This window comes from Coregonus clupeaformis, unplaced genomic scaffold (assembly GCF_020615455.1).
Source record: "Coregonus clupeaformis isolate EN_2021a unplaced genomic scaffold, ASM2061545v1 scaf0081, whole genome shotgun sequence".
NCBI classification, from domain to species: domain Eukaryota; kingdom Metazoa; phylum Chordata; class Actinopteri; order Salmoniformes; family Salmonidae; genus Coregonus; species Coregonus clupeaformis.
In genome coordinates, this window is record NW_025533536.1 from 757501 (window position 1) to 771832 (window position 14332).

General features: G+C 39.3%; 1 protein-coding gene across 1 annotated transcript in view; it reads right to left on the reverse strand.

Moving 5' to 3' along the window:
* The window catches only part of stau2 (staufen double-stranded RNA binding protein 2), a gene marked incomplete at its 5' end in the record, with an annotated part of 268867 nt that overhangs the window by 198306 nt on the left and 56229 nt on the right, over positions 1 to 14332 (reverse strand). Inside the window, one exon of the mRNA XM_045213151.1 lies at positions 5941 to 5998. Coding sequence (XP_045069086.1) covers positions 5941 to 5998 — 58 coding nt within the window. The remainder of the gene's footprint in view (positions 1 to 5940; positions 5999 to 14332) is intronic.

Sequence of the window (14332 nt, forward strand, 5' to 3'; positions counted from 1 at the left end):
AGCAGCTACTCTTCATGGGGTTTATTATGGATCCCCATTAGTTCCTGCCAAGGCAGCAGCTACTCTTCCTGGGGTTTATTATGGATCCCCATTAGTTCCTGCCAAGGCAGCAGCTACTCTTCCTGGGGTTTATTATGGATCCCCATTAGTTCCTGCCAAGGCAGCAGCTACTCTTCCTGGGGTTTATTATGGATCCCCATTAGTTCCTGCCAAGGCAGCAGCTACTCTTCCTGGGGTTTATTATGGATCCCCATTAGTTCCTGCCAAGGCAGCAGCTACTCTTCCTGGGGTTTATTATGGATCCCCATTAGTTCCTGCCAAGGCAGCTGCTACTCTTCCTGGGGTTTATTATGGATCCCCATTAGTTCCTGCCAAGGCAGCGGCTACTCTTCCTGGGGTTTATTATGGATCCCCATTAGTTCCTGCCAAGGCAGCGGCTACTCTTCCTGGGGTCCAGCAACATTAAGGCAGTTCATACAATTTTAAAAACACAACACACTGTGTGCCCTCAGGCCCCTACTCCACCACTACCACATATCTACAGTACAATATCCATGTGTATGTGTGTGTATAGTGCGTATGTTACGTGTGTGTGTGTGTGTGTGCGCATGTGTCTGTGCCTATGTTTGTGTTGCTTCACAGTCCCCGCTGTTACATAAGGTGTTTTTTAAAATCAAATTTTACTACTTGCATCAGTTACTTGATCTGGAATAGAGTATGCATGGGTGTCCGAGCTGTGTGCCAGTAGTTCAAACAGACAGCTCAGTGGATTCAACATGTCAATACCTCTCATAAATACAAGTAGTGATGAAGTCAATCTCTCCTCCACTTTGAGCCAGGAGAGATTGACCTGCATATTATTCATATTAGCTCTCTGTGTACATCCAAGGGCCTGCCGTGCTGCCCTGTTCTGAGCCAATTGCAATTTTCCTAAGTCCTTTTTTGTGGCACCTGACCACACGACTGAACAGTAGTCCAGGTGCGACAAAACTAGGGCCTGTAGGACCTGCCTTGTTGATAGTGTTGTTAAGAAGGTAGAGCAGCGCTTTATTATGGACATACTTCTCCCCATCTTAGCTACTGTTGAAAAATGGTATGGTTGAGAGGGATGAGGCAAAAGGAATGGGAAATAAGTCTGGCTGCACAACCGATTGGCAAATGTACTGCAAATTGAGAAATCATGTGACTAAACTGAATAAAAAGAAGAAGAAACTATACTATGAAACAAGGATAAATGACATAAAGAATGATAGTAAAAAGCTTTGGAGCACCTTAAATGACATTTTGGGCAAAAAGGCAAACTCAGCTTCATCATTCATTGAATCAGATGGCTCAATCATCACAAAACCAACTGATATTGCCAACTACTTTAATACTTTTTTCATTGGCAAGATTAGCAAACTTAGGCATGACATGCCAGCAACAATTTGCTGACACTACAAGCATTGTAATGTTGAATTCCGTAAAGTGAGTGTGGAAGAGGTGAAAAAAGTATTGTTGTCTATTAACAATGACAAGCCACCGGGGTCTGACAACTTGGATGGAAAATTGCTGAGGATAATAGCGGACGATATTGCCACTCCTATTTGCCATATTTTCAATTTAAGCCTACTAGAATGTGTGTGCCCCCAGGCTTGGAGGGAAGCAAAAGTCATTCCGCTACCTAAGCATAGTAAAGCCCCCTTTACTGGCTCAAACAGCCAACCAATTAGCCTGTTACCAACCCTTAGTAAACTATCTGAAAAAATTGTGTTTGACCAGATACAATGCTATTTTACAGTAAACAAATTGAAAACAGACTTTCCGCATGCTTGTAGGGAAGGACATTCAACAAGCACAGCACTTACACAAATGACTGATGATTGGCTGAGAGAAATTGATGATAAAAAGATTGTGGGGGCTGTCTTGTTAGATTTTAGTGCAGCTTTTGACATTATCAATCATAGTCTGCTGCTGGAAAAACATATGTGCTATGGCTTTAAACCCCCTGCTATAATGTGGATAAAGAGTTACCTGTCTAACAGAACACAGAGGGTGTTCTGTAATGGAAGCCTCTCAAACATAATCCAGGTAGAATCAGGAATTCCCCAGGGCAGCTGTCTAGGCCCCTTGATTTTTTCCATCTTTACTAACGACATGCCACTGGCTTTGAGTAAAGCCAGTGTGTCTATGTATGCGGACAACTCAACACTATACACATCAGCTACTACAGAACTGCAACACTTACATTTACATTTACATTTACATTCACTTAACAAAGAGTTGCAGTTAGTTTCGGAATGGGTGTTAGTCATGAATATTTCCAAAACTAAAAGCATTGTATTCAAATCATTCACTAAACCCTACACCTCAACTACATCTCGTAATGAATCATGTGGAAATTGAATGTTATATTATATAATTGTATATTATATAATGTTATATTACATCATGTAATATTATATAATGTTATATTATATGTTATACTGTTATATTACATAATGTTATATTATATAATGTAATATTATATAATGTTATATTAGATAATGTTATATTATGTGATGTTATGTTATATTACATAATGTTATACTACATAATGTTATACTACATAATGTTTTGTTATATTACATTATGTAATATTATATAATGCTATATTAAACAATGTTATATTATATGTTATGCTACATAATGTTATATTATATCATTGTATATTATATAATGTTATACGATATAATGTTATAATGTTATATTACATAATGTAACACTATACAATGTTATATTACATAATGTGATCTTATATAATGTTATACTGTTATATTACATAATGTTATATTATATAATGGCATAATGTTATATAACATAATGCAATATTATATATTAATACTGTTATATTATATAATGTTATATTATTATTGCCTAGATCCTCCATTAGTCAGGAGTAATGACAGAGGATTCTAACCTAACAACGTTATCTGTTTGCCATCTTCTCTCTGTGTCCGTCTGTCTGTCTGTCTGTCTGTCTGTCTGTCTGTCTGTCTGTCTGTCTGTCTGTCTGTCTGTCTGTGTCTGTCTGTCTGCCTGTCTATCTGCCTGTCTCCGTCCGTCCGTCTGTCTGTCTCCGTCCGTCTGTCTCCGTCCGTCTTCTCTCTGCGTCCGTCTGTCTGTCTGTCTGTCTGCGTCCGTCTGTCTGTCTGTCTGTCTGCCTGCCTGTCTGTCTGCCTGCCTGCCTGCCTGTCTCTGTCCGTCCGTCCGCCCGTCTCTCTGTCTCCGTCCGTCCGTCCGTCTCCGTCCGTCTGTCTCCGCCGTCTTCTCTCTGCGTCCGTCTGTCTGTGTCCGTCTGTCTGTCTGTCTGTCTGCGTCCGTCTGTCTGTCTGTCTGTCTGCCTGTCTCTGTCCGTCCGTCCGCCCGTCTCTCTGCGTCCGTCCGTCCGTCTGTCTGTCCTTTTTTAACCCGTCCGAAAGACGGGCGGAGCAAGGAGAGACTGAGATGCATGTCATTAATGCAACACTGGGAACCTGGGGAGCTTTTGTTGTGGGGGGGTTAAGTGCCTTGCTCAAGGGCACAACGGCAGACACACAGGCACTCACACACGCATACAAACAGGCATTCAATTACCCAACAAACACATTCTCAGAGACATATTTACTGACTGACAAACACATACAGTGCCTTGCAAAAGTATTCATCCCCAATGGCGTTTTCCCTATTTTGTTGCATTAAAACCTGTAATTTAAATGGATTTTTATTTGGATTTCATGTAATGGACATACACAAAATAGTCCAAATTGGTGAAGTGAAATGAAAAAAATTACTTGTTTAAAAAAATGTTACCAAATAAATAACGGAAAAGTGGTGCGTGCATATGTATTCACCCCCTTTGCTATGAAGCCCCTAAATAAGATCTGGTACAACCAATTACCTTCAGAAGTCACATAATTAGTTAAATAAAGTCCACCTGTGTGCAATCTAAGTGTCACATGATCTGTCACATGATCTCAGTAGTTATACACCTGTTCTGAAAGGCCCCAGAGTCTGCAACACGACTAAGCAAGGGGCACCACCAAGCAAGCGGCACCATGAAGACCAAGGAGCTCTCCAAACAGGTCAGGGACAAAGTTGTGGAGAAGTACAGATCAGGGTTGGGTTATAAAAGAATATCTGACACTTTGAATATCCCACGGAGCACCATTAAATCCATTATTAAAAATTTTTAAGAATATGGCACCACAACAAACCTGCCAAGAGAGGGCCGCCCACCAAAACTTATGGACCACGCAAGGAGGGCATTAATCAAAGAGGCAACAAAGAGACCAAAAATAACCCTGAAGGAGCTGCCAAGCTCCACAGCGGAGATTGGAGTATTTGTCCATAGAACCACTTTAAGCCATACACTCCACAGAGCTGGGCTTTACGGAAGAGTGGCCAGAAAAAAGCCATTCCTTAAAGAAAAAAATAAGCAAACACGTTTAGTGTTCGCCAAAAGCCATGTGGGAGACTGCCCAAACATATGGAAGAAGGTACTCTGGTCAGATGAGACTAAAATAGAGCGTTTTGGCCATCAAGGAAAACGCTATGTCTGGCGCAAACCCAACACCTCTCATCACCCCAAGAACACCATCCCCACAGTGAAGCATGGTGATGGCAGCATCATGCTGTGGGGATGTTTTTACAGGGAGATTCTTGAGGGAAACCTGTTTCAGTCTTCCAGAGATTTGAGACTGGGACGGAGGTTCACCTTCTAGCAGGACAATGACCCTAAGCATACTGCTAAAGCAGCACTCGAGTGGTTTAAGGGGAAACAGACCTCAATCCAATTGAGAATATGTGGTATGACTTAAAGATTGCTGTACACCAGCGGAACCCATCCAACTTGAAGGAGCTGGAGCAGTTTTGCCTTGAAGAATGGGCAGAAATCCCAGTGGCTAGATGTGCCACAGAGACTTGCAGCTGTAATTGCTGCAAACAGTGGCTCTACTAAGTAATGACTTTGGGGGGGGTGAATAGTTATGCACGCTCAAGATTTCTTTTTCTGTTGTCTTATTTCTTGTTTGTTTCACAATAAAATATATTTTGCATCTTCAAAGCGGTAGGCATGTGGTGTAAATCAAATGATACAAACCCCCCAAAAAAATCATTTTTAATTCCAGGTTGTAAGGCAACAAAACAGGAAAAATGCCAAAGGGGGGTGAATAATTTCGCAAAGCCACTGTATCTATACTAACGCCTAACACTGTTACTTCATTTGTGTGTTTGTGTGAGGATCTCTAAATAATGTGTTTTTGAGTGTGTGAGTATTTAAGTAAGTGTGCGTCTCAATCGTGAGTGAAGGGTTAGATCCATGCACACGAGGCAGTCCCTCACCACACAGGCCCCCAGGGAGAGTATACAGGCAGTCCCTCACCAGACAGGCCCCCGGGGAGAGTATACAGGCAGTACCTCACCACACAGGCCCCCATAAGCCCTGGGTGAATAGAGCTGTATTTGCAGGCTCCCCACACAGACACACTGCACATTGAGCTGACAGTCACTCCCCCATTGTCCAGTCACTGAGATTAAACAGAGGGCCATCACTGAGGCTAAACCACCTGCAGGAGGGAGGGAGGGAAGGAGGGAGGGAGGGAGGGAGGGAGGGAGGGAGGGAGGGAGGGAGGGAGGGAGGGAGGGAGGGAGGGAGGGAGGGAGGGAGGGAGGGAGGGGGGGAGGGAGGGAGGGAGGGAGGGAGAGAGGGAGGGATGGAGGGAGAGAGGGATGGAGGGAGAGAGGGAGGGATGGAGGGAGAGAGGGATGGAGGGAGAGAGGGAGGGATGGAGGGAGAGAGGGATGGAGGGAGAGAGGGATGGAGGGAGGGAGGGATGGAGGGAGAGAGGGATGGAGGGAGAGAGGGAGGGATGGAGGGAGAGAGGGAGGGATGGAGGGAGGGATGGAGGGAGAGAGGTATGGAATGAAGGGGAGGATACTCACTGTTACTTGTCGTTTCGTTAAAAGCCGCCTTTTGTCCGTTCCAGCCTTTGTCGTCCATCTATAGCCACGTCAGATGAAGAGAGGAGACAGGGAAGGAGGGAGGGAAAAGAGAGATGTAGCATTCAGAGAAAGGAGAGAAGAAGCCAGATTAACAAAAAGCTTTTTCACGCATGTCAGACAAGTTCCTTCCTACTGTTGTGAACACAAAGAGACGATGGTTCTGAAACTAAGAAGAAACGCTGGACTATCTGTCTTATAGCCAAATACTGACGTGGGGGGGATGGATGGGGGGGGTCCACTTTACTTTTAAGCCTTCAATTGAATGGCTTAATGTATCGGTGTTATTTATCTGTGTGTGTCTGAGGCCCTGTGTTGTTGTCAAGTTACATAGAACTGGTCTAATAATATAATATTAATAATAATAATAATAATAATAATAATAATAATAATAATAATAATAATATGCCATTTAGCAGACGCTTTTATCCAAAGCGACTTACAGTCATGTGCGCATACATTTTTACGTATGGGTGGTCCCGGGGATCGAACCCACTACCTTGGCGTTACAAGCGCCGTGCTCTACCAATTGAGCTACAGAGGACCACAGGCATCTGTGATAGGAGTTCCGAAAGGAGATACAGACAAATGAAGTCAAGAAGATCTATGTGTTGACTAACTGAGTTACACAGAGAAGAGCTACAGTTGAAGTCGGAAGTTTACATACACCTTAGCCAAATACATTTAAACTCAGTTTTTCACAATTCCTGACATTTAATCCTAGTAAAAATTCCCTGTCTTAGGTCACTTAGGATCACCACTTTATTTTAAGAATGTGAAATGTCAGAATAATAGTAGAGAGAATTATTTATTTCAGCTTTTATTTCTTTCATCACATTCCCAGTGGGTCAGAAGTTTACATACACTTAATTAGTATTTGGTAGCATTGCCTTTAAATTGTTTAACTTGGGTCAAACGTTTTGGGTAGCCTTCCACAAGCTTCCCACAATAAGTTGGGTGAATTTTGGCCCATTCCTCCTGACAGAGCTGGTGTAACTGAGTCAGGTTTGTAGGCCTCCTTGCTCGCACACACTTTTACAGTTCTGCCCACAAATGTTCTATAGGATTGAGGTCAGGGCTTGGTGATGGCCACTCCAATACCTTGACTTTGTTGTCCTTAAGCCATTTTGCCACAACTTTGGAAGTATGCTTGGGGTCATTGTCCATTTGGAAGACCCATTTGCGACCAAGCTTTAACTTCCTGACTGATGTCTTGAGATGTTGCTTCAATATATCCACATAATTTTCCTTCCTCATGATGCCATCTATTTTGTGAAGTGCACCAGTCCCCCCTGCAGCAAAGCACCCCCACAGCATGATGCTGCCACCCCCGTGCTTCACGGTTGGGATGGTGTTCTTCGGCTTGCAAGCGTCCCCCTTTTTCCTCCAAACATAATGATGGTCATTATGGCCAAACAGTTCTATTTTTGTTTCATCAGACCAGAGGACATTTCTCCAAAAAGTATGATCTTTGTCCCCATGTGCAGTTGCAAACAGTAGTCTGGCTTTTTTTATGGCGGTTTTGGAGCAGGGGCATTTTCCTTGCTGAGCGGCCTTTCAGGTTATGTCGATATAGGACTCGTTTTACTGTGGATATAGATACTTGTGTACCTGTTTCCTCCAGCATCTTCACAAGGTCCTTTGCTGTTGTTCTGGGATTGATTTGCACTTTTCGCAACAAAGTACGTTCATCTCTAGGAGACAGAACGCGTGTCCTTCCTGAGCGGTATGACGGCTGCGTGGTCCCATGGTGTTTATACTTGCGTACTATAGTTTGTACAGATGAACGTGGTACCTTAAGGCGTTTGGAAATTGCTCCCAAGGATGAACCAGACTTGTGGAGGTCTACAATTCTTTTTCTGAGGTCTTGGCTGATTTCTTTTAATTTTCCCATGATGTCAAGCAAAGAGGCACTGAGTTTGAAGGTGGGCCTTGAAATACATCCACAGGTACACCTCCAATTGACTCAAATGATGTCAATTAACCTATAAGAAGCTTCTAAAGCCATGACATCATTTTCTGGAATTTTCCAAGCTGTTTAAAAGGCACAGTCAACTTAGTGTATGTAAACTTCTGACCCACTGGAATTGTGATACAGTGAATTATAAGTGAAATAATCTGTCTGTAAACAATTGTTGGAAAAATTACTTGTGTCATGCACAAACTATAGTTTGTTAACAAGAAATGTGTGGAGTGGTTGAAAAACTAGCTTTAATGACTCCAACCTAAGTGTATGTAAACTTCAGACTTCAACTGTATGTGTTGACTGACTGAGTTACACAGAGAAGATCTATGTGTTGACTAAATTAGGTACACAGAGAAGATCTGCACTACCGGTCAAAGGTTCTTTGCCAAGAGTGTGCAAAGCTGTCATCAAGGCAAAGGGTGGCTATTTGAATAATCTCAAATATAAAATATATTTTGATTTGTTTAATACTTTTTTGGTTACTACATGATTTCATATGTGTTATTTCATAGTTTTGATGTCTTCACTATTATTCTACAATGTAGAAAATAGTAAAAATAAAGAAAAACCCTTGAATGAGTAGGTGTGTCCAAACTTTTGACTGGTAGTGTATGTGTTGACTAACTGAGTTACATGGATAGACATCTCTTCAGCTGTCAAACCAATGAGTAACACATTCCTTCAAACTGTTCTGCCTAAGATAACTCAGAAATGAGTTACGGTGGCTATGTACTGTAATGATCTGTCTGGGGGAAGAACCAAGGGCTGGTCTTTAGCGTACGATCTGAGTAACACAGAGGTGTCAGGAGGGGGGTGGGGAGACAGAGAGAGAAAAGGGGGGAATATCAGAGCTGGTGAGCGAGAGAGAGATAGAAATAGTGAGAGAAAGATGGCTACTCAACAGAGCAGAATATATTCACACAGACGTCACCCCATCATATACACAAGTTCTCATAAGAAATTAATGATGTTTTAGAAGCCAGCTACATCTTTGCAGTAGTCTCTTTTGTGAGCAGTGTTTCAGAGTTATCTCATGTATGTTTATAAAATGTGCTGTAAACCTATATAAATGTGTTATAAATCTGTTAGGTGGGCAGGTGGATGCCTTGTATCCCAACTGTAGTGACGCGTTAGATGTGTTTATAGAGGTGTTATAGTGGGGTTTGTGTTATAGATGTGTTATAACCTTAATGGGGCTCTGTGGGCAGGTGGCCTTGTATCCCAGCTGTGTTTAAAGAGGTCTTAGAGGTTATAGATGTGTTATATATGTTATAGAGATGTTATAGAGATGTGTTATAAAGATGTGTTAAAGATGTGTGATAGATGCGTGATAGATGTGTTATAGATGTGTTATAAAGATGTGTTAAAGATGTGTTATAGATGTGTGATAGATGTGTTATAAAGATGTGTTAAAAATGTGTGATAGATGCGTGATAGATGTGTGATAGATGTGTTATAAAGATGTGTTAAAGATGTGTGATAGATGCGTGATAGATGTGTTATAGATGTGTGATAGATGCGTGATAGATGTGTTATAAAGATGTGTTATAGATGTGTGATAGATGCGTGATAGATGTGTTATAAAGATGTGTTAAAGATGTGTGATAGATGCATGATAGATGTGTGATAGATGCGTGATAGATGTGTTATAAAGATGTGTTAAAGATGTGTGATAGATGTGTGATAGATGTGTGATAGATGTGTTATAAAGATGTGTTAAAGATGCGTGATAGATGCGTGATAGATGTGTGATAGATGTGTGATAGATGTGTGATAGATGTGTTATAAAGATGTGTTAAAGATGTGTGATAGATGTGTTATAGATGTGTGATAGATGTGTGATAGATGTGTGATAGATGTGTTATAAAGATGTGTTAAAGATGCGTGATAGATGCGTGATAGATGTGTGATAGATGTGTGATAGATGTGTTATAAAGATGTGTTAAAGATGTGTGATAGATGTGTTAAAGATGTGTTATAGATGTGTTATAGATGCGTGCTAGATGCGTGATAGATGTGTGATAGATGTGTTATAAAGATGTGTTAAAGATGCGTTATAAAGATGTGTTAAAAATGTGTGATAGATGCGTGGATGTGTGATAGATGTGTTATAAAGATGTGTTAAAGATGTGTGATAGATGCGTGATAGATGCGTGATAGATGTGTTATAGATGTGTTATAAAGATGTGTTAAATATGTGTGATAGATGTGTGATAGATGCGTGATAGATGTGTTATAAAGATGTGTTATAAAGATGTGTTAAAGATGCGTGATAGATGTGTTATAAAGATGTGTTAAAGATGTGTGATAGATGTGTTATAGATGTGTTATAGATGTGTGATAGGTGTGTGATAGATGTGTTATAAAGATGTGTTAAAAATGTGTGATAGATGTATGATAGATGCGTGATAGATGTGTTATAGATGTGTTATAGATGTGTGATAGATGTGTGATAGATGTGTGATAGATGTGTTATAAAGATGTGTTAAAAATGTGTGATAGATGCGTGATAGATGTGTGATAGATGTGTTATAAAGATGTGTTAAATATGTGTGATAGATGTGTGATAGATGCGTGATAGATGTGTTATAAAGATGTGTTAAAAATGTGTGATAGATGCGTGATAGATGTGTTATAAAGATGTGTTAAAGATGTGTGATAGATGCATGATAGATGTGTGATAGATGCGTGATAGATACGTGATAGATGTGTGATAGATGTGTTATAGATGTGTTATAAAGATGTGTTATAAAGATGTGTTAAAGATGCGTGATAGATGTGTTATAAAGATGTGTTAAAGATGCGTGATAGATGTGTTATAAAGATGTGTGATAGATGTGTGATAGATGTGTGATAGATGTGTTATAAAGATGTGTTAAAGATGTGTGATAGATGTGTTAAAGATGTGTTATAGATGTGTTATAGATGCGTGATAGATGTGTGATAGATGTGTTAAAGATGTGTTAAAGATGTGTGATAGATGCGTGATAGATGTGTTATAAAGATGTGTTAAAGATGTGTGCTAGATGCGTGATAGATGTGTTAAAGATGTGTTATAGATGTGTTATAGATGCGTGCTAGATGCGTGATAGATGCGTTATAGAGATGTGTTAAAGATGTGTGATAGATGTGTTAAATATGTGTGATATATGCGTTATAGAGATGTGTTAAAGATGTGTGATAGATGTGTGATAGATGTGTGATAGATGTGTTATAAAGATGTGTTATAAAGATGTGTTAAAGATGCGTGATAGATGTGTTATAAAGATGTGTTAAAGATGTGTGCTAGATGCGTGATAGATGTGTTAAAGATGTGTTATAGATGTGTTATAGATGCGTGCTAGAGATGTGTTAAAGATGTGTGATAGATGTGTTAAAGATGTGTGATATATGTGTTATAGATGTGTGATAGATGCGTGATAGATGCGTTATAGAGATGTGTTAAAGATGTGTGATAGATGTGTTATAGATGTGTGATAGATGTGTTATAGATGTGTTGTTAAAGATGTGTTATAGATGTGTGATAGATGTGTTATAGATGTGTGATAGATGCGTGATAGATGTGTTATAAAGATTTGTTAAAGATGTGTGATAGATGTGTTATAGATGTGTGATATATGTGTTATAGATGTGTGATAGATGCGTGATAGATGCGTTATAGAGATGTGTTAAAGATGTGTGATAGATGTGTTAAAGATGTGTGATATATGTGTTATAGATGTGTGATAGATGCGTGATAGATGCGTTATAGAGATGTGTTAAAGATGTGTTAAAGATGTGTTATAGATGCGTGCTAGAGATGTGTTAAAGATGTGTGATAGATGTGTTAAAGATGTGTGATATATGTGTTATAGATGTGTGATAGATGCGTGATAGATGCGTTATAGAGATGTGTTAAAGATGTGTGATAGATGTGTTATAGATGTGTGATAGATGTGTTATAGATGTGTTGTTAAAGATGTGTTATAGATGTGTGATAGATGTGTTATAGATGTGTGATAGATGCGTGATAGATGTTATAAAGATTTGTTAAAGATGTGTGATAGATGTGTTATAGATGTGTGATATATGTGTTATAGATGTGTGATAGATGCGTGATAGATGCGTTATAGAGATGTGTTAAAGATGTGTGATAGATGTGTTAAAGATGTGTGATATATGTGTTATAGATGTGTGATAGATGCGTGATAGATGCGTTATAGAGATGTGTTAAAGATGTGTGATAGATGTGTTATAGATGTGTGATAGATGTGTTATAGATGTGTTGTTAAAGATGTGTTATAGATGTGATATATGTGTTATAGATGTGTTATAAAGATGTGTTATAGATGTGTGATAGATGTGTTATAGATGTGTTGTTAAAGATGTGTTAAAGATGTGTGATAGATGTGTTATAGATGTGTGATAGATGTGTTATAGATGTGTTGTTAAAGATGTGTTATAGATGTGTGATATATGTGTGATAGATGTGTTATAAAGATGTGTTATAGATGTGTTATAGATGTGTTGTTAAAGATGTGTTAAAGATGTGTGATAGATGTGTTATAGATGTGTGATAGATGCGTGATAGATGTGTTATAAAGATGTGTTAAAGATGTGTGATAGATGCGTGATAGATGTGTTATAAAGATGTGTTAAAGATGCGTGATAGATGCGTGATAGATGTGTTATAAAGATGTGTTAAAGATGTGTGATAGATGCATGATAGATGTGTGATAGATGCGTGATAGATACGTGATAGATGTGTGATAGATGTGCTATAGATGTGTTATAAAGATGTGTTATAAAGATGTGTTAAAGATGCGTGATAGATGTGTTATAAAGATGTGTTAAAGATGTGTGATAGATGTGTGATAGATGTGTGATAGATGTGTTATAAAGATGTGTTAAAGATGTGTGATAGATGTGTTATAAAGATGTGTTAAAGATGTGTGATAGATGTGTTATAAAGATGTGCGATAGATGTGTGATAGATGCATGATAGATGTGTTATAAAGATGTGTTATAAAGATGTGTTAAAGATGTGTGATAGATGTGTTATAAAGATGTGTGATAGATGCATGATAGATGTGTTATAAAGATGTGTTAAAGATGTGTGATAGATGTGTGATAGATGTGTGATAGATGTGTGATAGATGTGTGATAGATGCATGATAGATGTGTTATAAAGATGTGTTAAAGATGTGTGATAGATGTGTGATAGATGTGTGATAGATGTGTGATAGATGTGTGATAGATGTGTGATAGATGTGTTATAGATGTGTTATAGATGCGTGATAGATGTGTTATAAAGATGTGTTAAAGATGTGTGATAGATGTGTGATAGATGTGTTAAAGATGTGTGATAGATGTGTGATAGATGTGTGATAGATGTGTTATAAAGATGTGTTATAGATGTGTTATAAAGATGTGTGATAGATGTGTGATAGATGTGTTATAGATGCGTGATAGATGTGTTATAGATGTTAGAGGTGTGTTATAGATGTTATATAGGTTTTAGCTGTTATAGAGGTTTTATAGATGTGTTATAGATAATGTGTGCTATAGATGTTAAGTGTTAGATGTTAGACGTTATAGATGTTATAGAGGTGTTAGAGGTGTTATAGATGTTCTAGGTGTGTTAATGTGTTATAGATGTTAGACGTTCTAGATGTGTTAAAGTGTTAGATGTGTTATAGATGTGTTATATATGTTATAGGTGCTATAGATGGTAGTGCGTACGGCCCAGTACATCACTGGGGCAAAGCTCCCTGCCATCCAAGACCTCTATACCAGGCGGTGTCAGAGGAAGGCCCTCAAAATTGTCAAAGACTCCAGCCACCCTAGTCATAGACTGTTCTCTCTGCTACCGCACGGCAAGCGGTACCGGAGTGCCAAGTCTAGGTCCAAAAGACTTCTCAACAGCTTCTACCCACAAGCCATAAGACTCCTGAACAGCTAATCATGGCTACCCGGACTATTTGCACTGCCCCCCCACCCCATCCTTTTTACGCTGCTGCTACTCTGTTAAGTATTTATGCATAGTCACTTTAACTCTACCCACATGTACATATTACCTCAACTACCTCAACTAGCCGGTGCCCCCGCACATTGACTCTGCACCGTTACCCCCCTGTATATATAGCCTCCCTACTGTCACTTTATTTTACTTCTGCTCTTTGTTTTTCTCAACACTTTTTTTTGTTGTTGTTTTATTCTTACTTTTTTTGTTTAAAATAAACGCACTGTTGGTTAAGGGCTGTAAGTAAGCATTTCACTGTAATGTCTGCACTTGTTGTATTCGGCACATGTGACCAATAAAATTTGATTTGATTTGATTTGATTTGATTAGATGTGTTATAGATGTGTTAGATGTGATAGATGTGTTAG